This window comes from Morone saxatilis, unplaced genomic scaffold, assembly GCF_004916995.1.
Source record: "Morone saxatilis isolate NCDOM2014 unplaced genomic scaffold, NCSU_SB_2.0 Contig10, whole genome shotgun sequence".
Classification (NCBI taxonomy): domain Eukaryota; kingdom Metazoa; phylum Chordata; class Actinopteri; family Moronidae; genus Morone; species Morone saxatilis.
Window position 1 is genome coordinate 13,360,413 of NW_023339652.1, and position 12,591 is coordinate 13,373,003.

At 41.1% G+C, this 12,591-nt stretch overlaps 1 protein-coding gene across 1 annotated transcript in view; it reads right to left on the minus strand.

Moving 5' to 3' along the window:
- Nucleotides 1–3,516, minus strand: part of gramd4a (GRAM domain containing 4a) — a 45,122-nt gene extending 41,606 nt beyond the window's left edge. The window contains exon 1 of the mRNA XM_035680957.1: nucleotides 3,193–3,516. Coding sequence (XP_035536850.1) covers nucleotides 3,193–3,221 — 29 coding nt within the window. The 5' untranslated portion in view covers nucleotides 3,222–3,516. The remainder of the gene's footprint in view (nucleotides 1–3,192) is intronic.
- Nucleotides 3,517–12,591: the final 9,075 nt, after the last annotated feature.

A 12,591-nucleotide genomic window follows, 5' to 3' on the forward strand; every position in this document is an offset into this window, starting at 1 on the left:
ACACACACACACACACAGGTGGACAGTGTTTGTTTATTCCTGCATACATTAGTTAAGGGTGAGCAGCTTTACGAGCCCGGTGTGTGTCAGCTGTAAGAGCCTGAATGACTGCATGTGTGTACGTATGCTGGTGCTCCTCAGTAATCTTCTGCTAATGAGCCGTAGTGGCTCGAGGTTACTGTTGGCCACACGGGTCACACTCACTGCGAGAGCCAATCAGAGTCATTGGTGGCCACCAGGCTGTGAGAGGCAGTCCAATAATAATAATAATAATAATAATAATAATGCCCTCGACTTACAAAACCAGAACACAGTCACACTGTAGAAGTTACAATCAGTGGATGTTTGCAACTGTTGCTTAAAATGGGCAACTTTTTGCCAAGTCATCAACAAACGGTCCTGTTGCTTTTCCTATTGGCGTTAGCATCGTCTCACTGTTGCCGAGCAACCCCTGTGTTTTCACCACAGCGGACTGATCGCAAGCCACGACTGCGAGTATAGCAGGCAACGTTTTCAGATAAACATCCTTGTTGGTAAGCACAATAATGCATTTTTTATGAGTGTGATTACAGTCCTTGTTTTAGGCAGGAGGATCGTGACATGGCTACTTTAATCCCAGTATCAATTGGTTTCGGCTCATCGTGTAGACTGAGCGGGCTCCTGTGCTCAGCTGTATACCAACACTCATCTTACTTTAATAACTAGTCTCACTATGGCCCCCAACCTATCTGTGTCTATAAGTCGGCATGGAAACAACCACCTGCTGCCGAGTACAACACAAGTCAGAGCACTCTCACAAGTAGGCCACTTTCTGTGCACGAGTATTTTCTGGGACACGAGGCAGTCAGGGGTTGAGAGAGAGAGAGTTTGACAATAACTGCTCGTTGGATGGAAATGCCTCCGTGTTGTGTTTCGCTTCCGCGGCTGACTGCAAACCCCAGTTTCCTTCTACAGGTGCTCTCACTCAAACGCTTTAACACGCTGAAAACCACACACGGCCATCCTGTCATCGTCATCATCGTCATCAGCAGCCGCGGCGCTTGGTTTCTGTAGACACGAGGCCCAGCGCAGAGAGAGACTCCCCTTCAGAGCTAATCTCGACTTCCACAGGGGTTCATAAGACAGAGAAAGAAACGACCTTTTAAAAGCTCATCTGCCAGCACTGACCACAATGTCCCAACTCTTGTTTAGCTCACTTTCCTGCATTCATAATCAAGTGACAGGCAACAGATGGCCAGAGGGGGGAAAAAAAACCCCAACATCAGGCTACTGCCATGCTGAATAATAACGCTCTGGTGAAACAAAGCACGCTGCCAGGCTTAGGTGCCATTCGAACCTAAAGACCAAACAATAACGCCTGACAGAAGTGGCTCCGTGTTCTCATTAGGAAGGAGCGCAGTCTGCATTGTTACTGTAAATGATTTCATCGGGGCTCTTCCGTTTGAAGTCAACCCTGGGGGTGGAGTGGGAGGAAGGGAGGAGAGTGCAGATCTGATGAACCCTAATTAGACCTATTAGAAACAAGAGTTGGAGGCCAAACGAGGGTCTCAGCCGAGTCCGAGGCAACAAAATGTGGACACCGGAATAATAAATGAATGGTAGGAACGAGGAGGTCGCACTTTATCCGAGCCACTAATGCAACGTGTAGACGGCTGAACAGAAACAACAGGCCGTTATTAGGACATGCGTTTGTAAAAGCCAACATCGTGTCGAGGTTTGTGTTTTCAAAAGAAGTCGTGTGCGTGATGCGTTTGGCATTCACGTTGTTGAATATGCAAATGACCACGACAAAAACGCCGCATTTGTCCCCACTTCTCCCGGTTTTCTACATTTCAGCTTTGTTTCGAGGCTGAAGGGAAAGAGGACACAAACATAAAAGGTAGCCAATTTCCCTGGGCTCTTTTTAAAAATGTCAAACTAACATGGCAACTCTTCAGCTCGTAATTGTCTCGTGAAGGCAGGAGCAGTGGCCCGCATTACAGTGTGCCCTTGCGGTGCATTCAAGGCTGGTTCACGCAGTTCACTGATATTAGCAAACATGAGTGTTTTCAAAAGGATAACAGGAATTTAGCGGCCTCCTGGTTCAGGGCGCAGTTTGGCGAGGTGACATCGACTCACACGCTGCGATGAAAATTAAGCATAAGCTCGGAGAGACAGCATGAAAGTACTTTGTTATCTTCTAATCCTGCCCTCGCACTCACTGCCAGCATCCCTCCTACTCTGGTCCTATTATTTCACCACGCAGTTACATAAACAAGGATAGAAACAATCAATACTTCCTTAACAACTGGTCAATCTGAACCTCAAATTGGATGAACAATGTCGACTCAGGTCAAAGGGTAACCCAGGATGACCTCTGTGTGAGTGGAACAAGGCGGGATCACTTCAGGGCAGGAAACACTGACATGAATGGGAAATTATAAAAAAAAATATTTGGGAAGTTAATCTTGGTTTTGACAGCACCTTTTTTTTTTAAAAAGACACCTTAGATGCCTGAGCGTCCTGCTGTCAGTGAACACACCACACCAGCACTTTTCAAATCATTATGCACTCTCAGGTACATTATGTAACTTTGACACAAAACAATAACCTAAAACAAGCTTTAGTTGCCTGTCTGTGATAGATTTCAGTTTATTTTTTTTTATAGTGGAAAGGCATGAATGAAGCACTGAATCAACGGCTGCTATAAAAAATTCATTAAAACATGCGAACACAAACTAAGCTAGGCTATATCATGATTCAGTGGTAGGGGGGTGTAACCCACAGAAACCCCGGAGCGGTCGTTTACAAAAAAGAAGAAGCAGCAATGGACGTTATTTCTTTTAAACACTAAACACTTTGGCGTTGGCATTCAACGACGGCGCAGTTTTAACGTTAGCTGAACCGAACCGCATTTTTGAATACAAACATGTCCGTTACGTTTGAGCCGTTGAGTCAGCGAGAGAATTCAATTAAACGTTGGAGTTTGACGTTAGGGGCCTCGAGTTAACGGTTTCAATAAACCTCCAACGGTCGGACATTTTTTTTTTTTCCTTCTATCTGCAACATTAAGAGACACAACGTGAAAACCTGGGTGACCCCGAAAGGAGAGACAGTCTGGCAGGGGGGTTAACATTAAAACACCTTTTTTTTTAAATGCTCCTTTAACAATAGACATTTTGCGGAACGTTTAAAAGAGAAAAGTCTTCTTACCCAGCACGTAAATCGTAGCAAAGTTTCATGAACACTGAGATTCCCCTGAGTCCTCTGCTTTATCCTTCAGTACACCTGCTGCTCAGGGGACGTCCAAATTAGCGCCAGTCTCACGGCGAAAACCGCTCACTTGATCCATCCATCTCAACAATATCCGCTCGTTTCCCTGTGCACCGACTAGCTAAATGTCCTCTCCTGCCGAGTGCTGAGCGGTTACACAGGCAGACAGACACTGAACAAAAAATAAAATATGATACCAGTTGCGTCCCTCTCGGTCGGGGGAGAGCTATTGGCCCGGAGCTTGCAGATACCAGCCTGCCTTCGTCTCTTGTTGATTTCGCAGAAACGGGCAGGGGAACTGGGCCGAGGAAATATCGTCAGTGTTCGGCGCTGCTTTCTTAAAGGGGCCGTGAGTGGTGGCGGATGCTCCAGAGACAGTGAGCAGGAAACACCCCTCCTTACCACCGCCCTGTGGCCGCCGCTGTCGTGTAGTGTTAAATTATGAAACAGGTGGGTGAACAATGGCCTTAATGTAATGTAATTAAGCCTTGTTGTAAACCAAACCCCCAAAGACAAATAATGCTATTCCTGGAATATTCTTACAGATTTTGACTTTATGTATGGCACGAATTATTTTTAGATGAAGGATAAACTTGTATATTTAGTTGACCCTAAAATAGGTAGTATAAGTAGTATTTGCATATTGTCACTTAACTTCTGCTGCTAGACTTGAGTAAATAATGATCTTTGTGAAATTAACATTAAATAATGCATTTTGAGGATACTTTATTCCTTATCCACTCATGAAAAATAGACAGTCATACCTTCGCCATCCTAGGATTTAAAAAATCAGCTTGCAGAACACTGCAGAGGGGTTTTAGAAGTGGGTATGCTTAATGCTGACTGAAAAATAAAATAGGTATACACGGATACTATGCACTACACCTTGCTTGAATGATTTCTCATTTGTTTTAAATGCAAATTCTAACATATTTTCCTAATAGTTGTGCTGTGATCAGGGGCGTAGCCAGAAATACTGAGGTCACTAGTCAAAGCCCCTTTCTAAAAGAAAAAGGAGGGTCTCTAAAAACTGTTAAGTTTTAATTTATATGGAACAATATTTTTAGTCTACATACACTCTGACCAAAATAACCCAACTTTGTAACTGTTTTCTTTCTGTAACTAGTACCAGATTACATAATTCCTTCCAAGAAACATCAAAGAAATGTATAGGGATATAACAGATCCGGTAAATAAGTGTTAACATATTGTTTGCCAGCCAAAATGCTGTTTCAAAGCCCTCTCCACAATAAAATTTGGGTGGAAAAATACTAGAGAAAAAATACAGGCCTAGAGGAAAAATACAGGGTCTACAAATACTGAAACTAGCCTAAAAATGTGTAAGTTTTTAACTGCCCATGGTGCCTAAACCTAAAGGGAATTGCCCTTATACTCTGACAGGCCTATTACTTACTATTAGGTTTATCTTTGCACCAGATTAGTTCTGTTTTAGAAGAACCATCATTTCCACCACTCATAATGATCTCATAGTAATAATAATAATAATCTACCTAATCTAACCATAAATAATTATTTATATTAGTCTAAATTATCGGATAAGTATTTGTTTAAAGTTTAAAGGTGGGTTCCTCTACCATCTCTCGCTATAGGTCGCTCTGTGTTTGACCTCTTGTAAAGCCTACTGTGAGTTATTGTCTAAAATAAGTCAGTGAGTTCATGTAGGCTGAATGGCAACTTGAGCTTGAGCAGCATCATTCCTGCAAATAAAGTACTTTCCACACATCCTAAAAATAAAATTCAGAACCAAAAAAAAAAGTTTTTGAAGCACCAACCTCTGCATGGTTGTTTTTTTACGTCTGTGAGATTCTTCTTGGAGAGTCTTCTTCATGTAACAGAATCCAAGTTAGGAGTCTTCGCTGAAGTCCCGCTTATCCCCCTATTTCACCAATCGCATGTTGAAGTGGTCTCGAGTTAACGGGTTCCTCTGACAGTCCTCTTGTCGCTGCAGTTACACTGTGAATGAATTTGTAATCAAATGGACAAAGGAGAAGAGGGGTTTGAAGGACCGAGGAGTGAAATGGATAGAAAGTGAGAGAGAGAGACAGAGACAGAAACAGGAGTCAACTGACTCCTGACCCCTGAGATGAGACCATAGATTACAGGGACGTAATCACAAGTACTTTCTATGTCTGCAGTCAGACTACCAATGAGGCCAGTGAGGATCAGTGTAGTCTTGTCATCACTAGAGCTTTGGCCTGGTTTGTCTTGCGGCTGCCGTGTTGCCACCACAAACATACGGTCTCTGAGCAGCCTACATAAGAATTCAACACGTTAGCAAGTGGATCAGACTTCCAAGTGTTACCATAATTTCTTCCACATGGTTTCTTGGTTGCTTCATGCATTTAAAAGCTGAAACAGGCAGAAAAAGTAAAAAAAAGCTGTGTCTTACCGTCTCCTAAGTGCAGCTTCCGTTGATGAGAAGTCCATGTTTGCTGCTACTGAAAGCTAAATGGCTGATAAAGAGAGGCTAAACCTTCACATTTGCCTAGGCAAATGTGTGAGGCGCTGAGAGAGAGCTATTTCCATGAGTACTTTCTGCAGATCTTTGGAGATCAGAAATAGGATATTTATAGTCCTCAATTTATAGATAATTCCTGTACAGTGGTTTGCATTTCCGAGCAGCAAGTACACTGTGAAGAACCTCACTCAAGCTAAAATATAGGCAATCCTTTGTTACCCCTCATTAGAGTAATAAGCTATGATTTCATATTAATATATATATGCAGCCTGCTATGTAACGAATACTGTGCTCTGGCAGGTAGACACAGAGCCATTGTGTCTTTAAAGCACTCTTGCACAATAGACCTTATTCACAGCAGCCATTTTTACATTGAATAGTAGGGTAAACACAGGGGTTACCAATTATACTAATTAAGGTTCTGTTCCATTTAGTGTAACAGAGCCTTTCCGGTGAGTACAACATGCACAATAACAGTACCCTGACTCTGTTTGACCTGAATGGAACAGAACCTTAATTAGTATGATTGGTGATCAACAACTGTGTTTACCCTAATCTTTCATGTCAAAATGGCTGCCGTGAAAAAGGTCTATTGTAGGCTCATTTTTCCAGGACACATCAGTCTTTCTTAACTGTTTCTGAAAGCAGCTATATAAAGGTAGAGCAACCCCTTTCAGATAAAAGTAACCATGAAACCTTTTGCTAATGTAAAAATACCACTTCAGTCTGTCCATTAAATATGAAGCCAATGCCAGCAGCTGGTCATTTAGCACTGGAGGAGGTGAAGTCAGGCTGTTTACATTAGAGTTGCTGACACTTTGGTTAAAGCCTGATTATTCCAGCTGCACTTGCAAACACCAAAGCATTAAACTACTGCATCTATATCCATGTGAACGTATGTTTTGGCATTAAAATTGATAAACCCAACACACTAAAAGCTAAAATGTTTTAAGTATCAAATCATAACCCTGAAACTAGAAGTTAGAGGTCAGAGACTCACAGTAAAAACAAATACAACACAAATGAGTTTTTAAAACCAGTTTGTTGATGGTGTAGGAGTTAATAAGGACCCACTGAGCTCCAGTAACACTGGAGTGCTCAACTCTGCACTACTACAGGCATGTGAGGGCCATAAGAACATAGGAAGCAGGTTTGGTCCAAGTGGACTACAGTGACCATGCTGTGTGTGTTTTATCATTATGGACCCATCGGGTGCTGAAGGAGGCTGTCTCTACTGACAGTCAGTGGGAGGAATGGATGATCACAGCTCATCAACATGTGGACACTAAAGCTGGACAGTTTATATAATAAGTACGACTGAAACAGGTTGTATTAGATTCACAATGTAATTATAACTAATGGTTTCCATGTTGCTACACAGCAGCTCTACTATAATGAAAGGAAAACAAATGGCTGCAAACAAATCACTGGAAAATAAAAATACAAGTATGAAAATATATTTACTCATGGAAACAGAATGATCACCTGACCGAGGTCCAGTATAAAAGCTGCAGACCTTTCTGATTTCTCTCTTTTCACTTGGCCTTTGACACAAGTTGACCTTTTGACCTGCTGACCCCTGTGGAAAATAACTCTCTTGGGATGCAGATCTTGTTACAACAACTAAACTATTGGATCTCTGGATTATTGTGAAAAACCGAGGAGGCTGGAAATGGCCCTCAGTGGACCACTGATCGACGGACAGCTGCTGATGGGAGTCGGCCCTGAGCTGGACGACAACCGAGCAGGTGAGACAACTTTGAAATTGATTTTATCATTTTACATCTGACTGATTCCTTTCTAAGCTTTATCAGTGTGAAAATCAGAGTAACTTGTTGAATTCAAAGGTTTATATTATAGGGCCTGTCGGGAAAACGCAGATCTGGTGAAATAGAGACTTTTACTCTACTATTTCTCCAGACAGAATGTCTTAAATATCCTGGGAGAGGTGTGGAGTGTGTTAACAATTACTGTAGTGATTTGAGAACAATGTTATTTTGGTTTGAGGGGATCAAATTGTTAATTAAAAAATTAAAAAAAGATGGCGACTGGGCCATATTTCATAAAATGCTAAAAAATGTAGGAGTGAGGAGTATGGAGTGAAGGAGATAATAATAATAATAATAATAATAATAATAATAGGTTAGGGTTAAACACTGTAGGACTTTTAGTAAAAAGGTGTGCGTGAACAACGCTTTATAGCTGCTGGATGAGGAGCTCCATCACTCCGCACAGCATGCTTTTACGCACAGGTCTTTCCACTTTTCATTGGACAAAAATGCAAACAACAAAACAACTGGACAACGGCAGGAAAAAAAAAAAACTTAGATGGGACTGGGCAAAAATCATACAATTACCACATGACGTGCATTGTAGCGCATGCGTCATTACGCACAGAGATCCATGGCTACATTGATAAAATCATGCGCAACCAACAACAGGGCTTCTCTAAAATAATCCCAGCAACCTCTGTGCATGCATATAGCTCTGTTCTCCCTATAAAACACCACGCATCGGTGGGGTTGGAACATTTTTTATCCAAAGCACCTTAATGTGTGTCTCTTTAACCCATTTACACACACACACACACACACACACACACTGATGGCAGCCATGCTTGTTATTTGATAGTTTTATAGCTGTAAATGTGTACATCAAGTGTACATTAACAATTAATGACAGAATGAACAAAAGTGTTTTAATTTTTTATTTCACGTATTTAATGTGATTATTAATGGTACTCTGTTATACGGTACACTGTATTTGTCTTTATAAGGTTTAGGTGGTTATAAAGGCATTATTAAAGTATTTCTGATTCTGATTCTGATTAATACTTAATGACAAGTCTTAATCTCACTCAGCTGTAATTCAAAGATGGAATATTTTACTCACTCTATCTTTATACACACCGTATCAACCGAACCCAGACTCTACATCCGGGATTGCCATGACGACAGAGAAGATACCGACCAGGACTGTGACTACAGGAGCAGCTGGAGAGCGGCGGGGCCCTTTCTTTCAGTCGTCTGAGTAAGCGATCCCTCACTGAGACTATAAGTAGCAGTAGTGACATACAGTGCTGATAAGCTAGAGTTGACTTTACACATGTGTATTTTATTTAGAATTGGAACCTTCTTGAATAACAACTTATACAATTAATATACACATTCAACAATAAAGCCACCAACAGTGCATTCATGAGACAATAATGAATTGTAAGTAAGTTTGAAAGTATTTCGTTTGTCACATTCAATATAGTCTGTTACTTCGTACTGTATGTACAGTATGTATACTGAATAGTACAATGCAATATAAGACAAACGAATGAACGAAATATTTTTTAATATTATTCAACAATATTACAATCTTTCATGTTTAATTCAGATATTTGGCAGTGTAAATAAATCTGATAAATATTATGAGTTTGTGTGTTTTGATTTTGATTCATTCATCCTCCATATATGAATTGTCTTGGTTTTACTTTCTGCCACCTGTCCAGCACCAGACAGCAGACAGAGAAAGTAAGTGACTAGCTGGTGAACATGTAGCAGCTCAGGAGTTGGTGAAGCTAAAAGAAGAGTGAATATTAGTTGTTGCTGTGTGTCTGCTGGATGTATAAAAATAGGCAACTGCTCGCCAAGATAATATGTCAGTGTCAAGTTTATAACTTGTTTCCGTTGCCCCCAGGTGCCAGAAAATCAGTTATTGTTGGTTTAAGGCTCAGTTGGTGAATTCAGAATCTGCACTGGGATTTAGCATTTTGAATTAAATACACCCGTACAGTCTTATGTAATTCATAATGACATGGGGTCATAGAGGTGTTTCAATTCATTTTTCATGCCATACTTAGTGGTGGCTTTGTAGTGAACTGCATTATACTGAGTGGTGTTTATGCCCAACCCCATTTACACACACCAGGGGGGCAGAATATTATAAATCTTATAATTATCTCATGTGTAAAGCTCAGTGTTACTTACATATTAGCATCTACGTAAATGTTTCCATCATAATATCTGTTCAAACTGGGTGGTGCTCATTGTAAGTATTGTGTTCTGTGAGACAGTACTCATATTTTCCCAAATTCAATTAAGATTATCGATATTTTTATCAACTTATAATGGAAATATTTATAGTATGGAATCAATGAGGAATTCCTTATTACATGATTATTTTAAGGGGAAAAAACTGCCATCGACATCATTCAACATGCTTTCAACCATTCAACTGATCTCTGCCTCTGTGTTTTAGGCCTCTTATCTCTTGCAGGTTATTTCAGAAGCAGATGCTGCATCATTGGAAACGCCTTGATCTGTAAATACTGTTAGCCCAAAAGGGGAACCGCTCAGGGTTTGCACAGTCATCAGAGATTGTGCTGAAAACAAGGCGACTAATTCTTTTAAACGGGATTCCCCTTAGTCAAGCTTTACACACACGTCCACGCGCACACAATAGGTTTCTGGCCCTGTGATCCTCTTCAGATGTCTTCTAGCAAAAGTACCACTGTTAAGATTTCCCAAATCCTCCATCTGTGCTCATTTAGATACCCTGTAATAAACCTCTTAATCCCAAACCAGTATTTTCTAGAGGGTTGCACAACCCCGCGTGTCTTATGCAACTGGCAGCGCATTCGGAGTCAATTATAAAACAGTTGGGAGGAAAGGGAGGACGGATGACGAGGCTGCGGATGCAAAGTACGTTTGGATAAGATGGTTGATTAAATACTAGCATGTTGTCATTTTGGTTTTATTTCAACAAAAATGATTAGATGTGATTTAAAGAGGGATTCTTTCAATGTGTTTTGATGGGAATATTATGTATAATTCTTTTTATTCTCATTCAGTACATGAACTTATTTGAGAGAGCTGATTAAATTGGATTATTTGCTATCAGTTTACTCTTTGGATTGCTATATTTCTGAGGACCTTCCACTGACCACACTGTCTATGCAGCATTATGTGTCAGTGCTGTGTCAGTGCTGCTGGTCCTCTCAACTAATCCACAAGTGTAAAATCTAACCTTTACAATAACCAATACCAATGCCTAATTCTAATCACAGGAAACATGTTGTTACCCACCTGCAGTATGGATTTTTAAACGTGTGCGTCTATGATCAAGGATCACCAATTGCAATTTGCAAGGCAAAACAACTGCTTCAGCATCACTGGTGGGTGTGGGCAGAAGTACAACACTGCTGAGTGTCAACCCATACACACAGTGACAGTAAGCTAGTTTGAGCTAATTCAAATTTTCTTTTTTTTTTATACAAATAAGTGAGGGTGTTTTTTACCACACATTACCATACAGCCATTTTTTAATCTACAAAGAGCAGGATTTTGTGCAGGTTTTTTTTCTACTTAACCTTAATTTTAAACCCTAAACTAGCTTCTAAAACAAACAGCTAATGAGTGAATAAAGGAGAATAAAAAGCGCCTGAAAAGCTTTTTTTTTCAAAGCTGCCATCACTTCTGTCATTTCACACGAGAGACTTCAGTTTTTGGATTTCCATTCTCGTTGCAGGCCGCAGTTGGAGAATGGCGATGTCATAGATTTCCATGCACCAATCCGAGTTTGCCAACATTTGAGTCAAAATGTGATGACGGCAGAGATGCTTGCTCATATTTCCAGGCCACTGTGTGTCAAATCTGATCAAACCTTGTCCTGAGGAAGCTGATTAGCCGATGTTTGACTATTGCTTATTCAGTCATGAATATTTAATTATGTAGAATCAGGCAACTGTATCTTTTAATGAGCAGTAGGCACTGTGAGAATTACAAGTAACTGCTAAAATGTCTTTTACAGTAGCACAAGCAGAGAAGAGCCTGGCTCAGTAAGGTCAGCCACCATACTGGTCCAACCAGACCAAGCATGGCTGTAACAGCTACAGCCCGGTGTGTTGAGTGTGTTTTTATCACATATGAATTCAACATTGCTTCTTTTGTTACGCAGTCTCACTTTAATGGATTTCTCTAGTCCTTTGATCCTTTCAACAGCTGTCCTCAGCAGTGCAGAGGTACAAGAACACACTCTGGCACACACTCTACATGTGACCTTCTACTCTTCACCAGTAGATGGCCCCATTGGATCAGTCGTCCTCCTTCCTCCTCCCTCATCCTGTTCAGCACAGCAGTTTCTTTAGGATGCCAACTGTGGCTCTGATGAGTCTGAATTATTTAGTCTGCCTGGCTGTGATGAGACAGAGATAAAGAGGAGGGCAGAGGGTCACTCTGATAGAGACTAGTTACTTGTGTCAACCCGACTCCTCAGGTTTCAAGATGAAGATTTTATTCCAAAGTTAAATATAGATCACCTGACAAAATGACACCTGTTTTGAACGACCTATTACTGGTAATGAAGTTCATGCAATGAATAGTTACTTTAAACTTACTATGCACATGAGTAATGATCTCAGTTGTGACGACTAATCCGACCACTAGTCATAGTTTGACCTCTGCCCCGACTCCTCACTTCATCTTTGTACCTTATGTCACCTGAGGGGAGGACTGGCTTTGGTTGCCATAACAACTGAGCGCCCAATAGGCTTGTGAAACCTGACCCTCCCATCTAACCTTTCACTCTGCCTGCTCGCAATCATTTACTTGGCAATAATCCAGTGGCAGCAGGCTTTATGTGTACGTGTTCACGTGATAGACTTGGCACGGTTGCCATTTCCAGGCCCTTACATGGCATCGAACCCTCCAAAGACCCATTACATCAATGGTATGAGTACACCTAGCTTACCCGTACGAAAACACGGAAAGACAGGGATTCTACGACTTGTCCTACCTGACCTTGGTAGCCTTTTACATCTCCCAAGCTCTTTGATCCACGGACACTTAAATGCATCTCGCCTAATCTGGTAC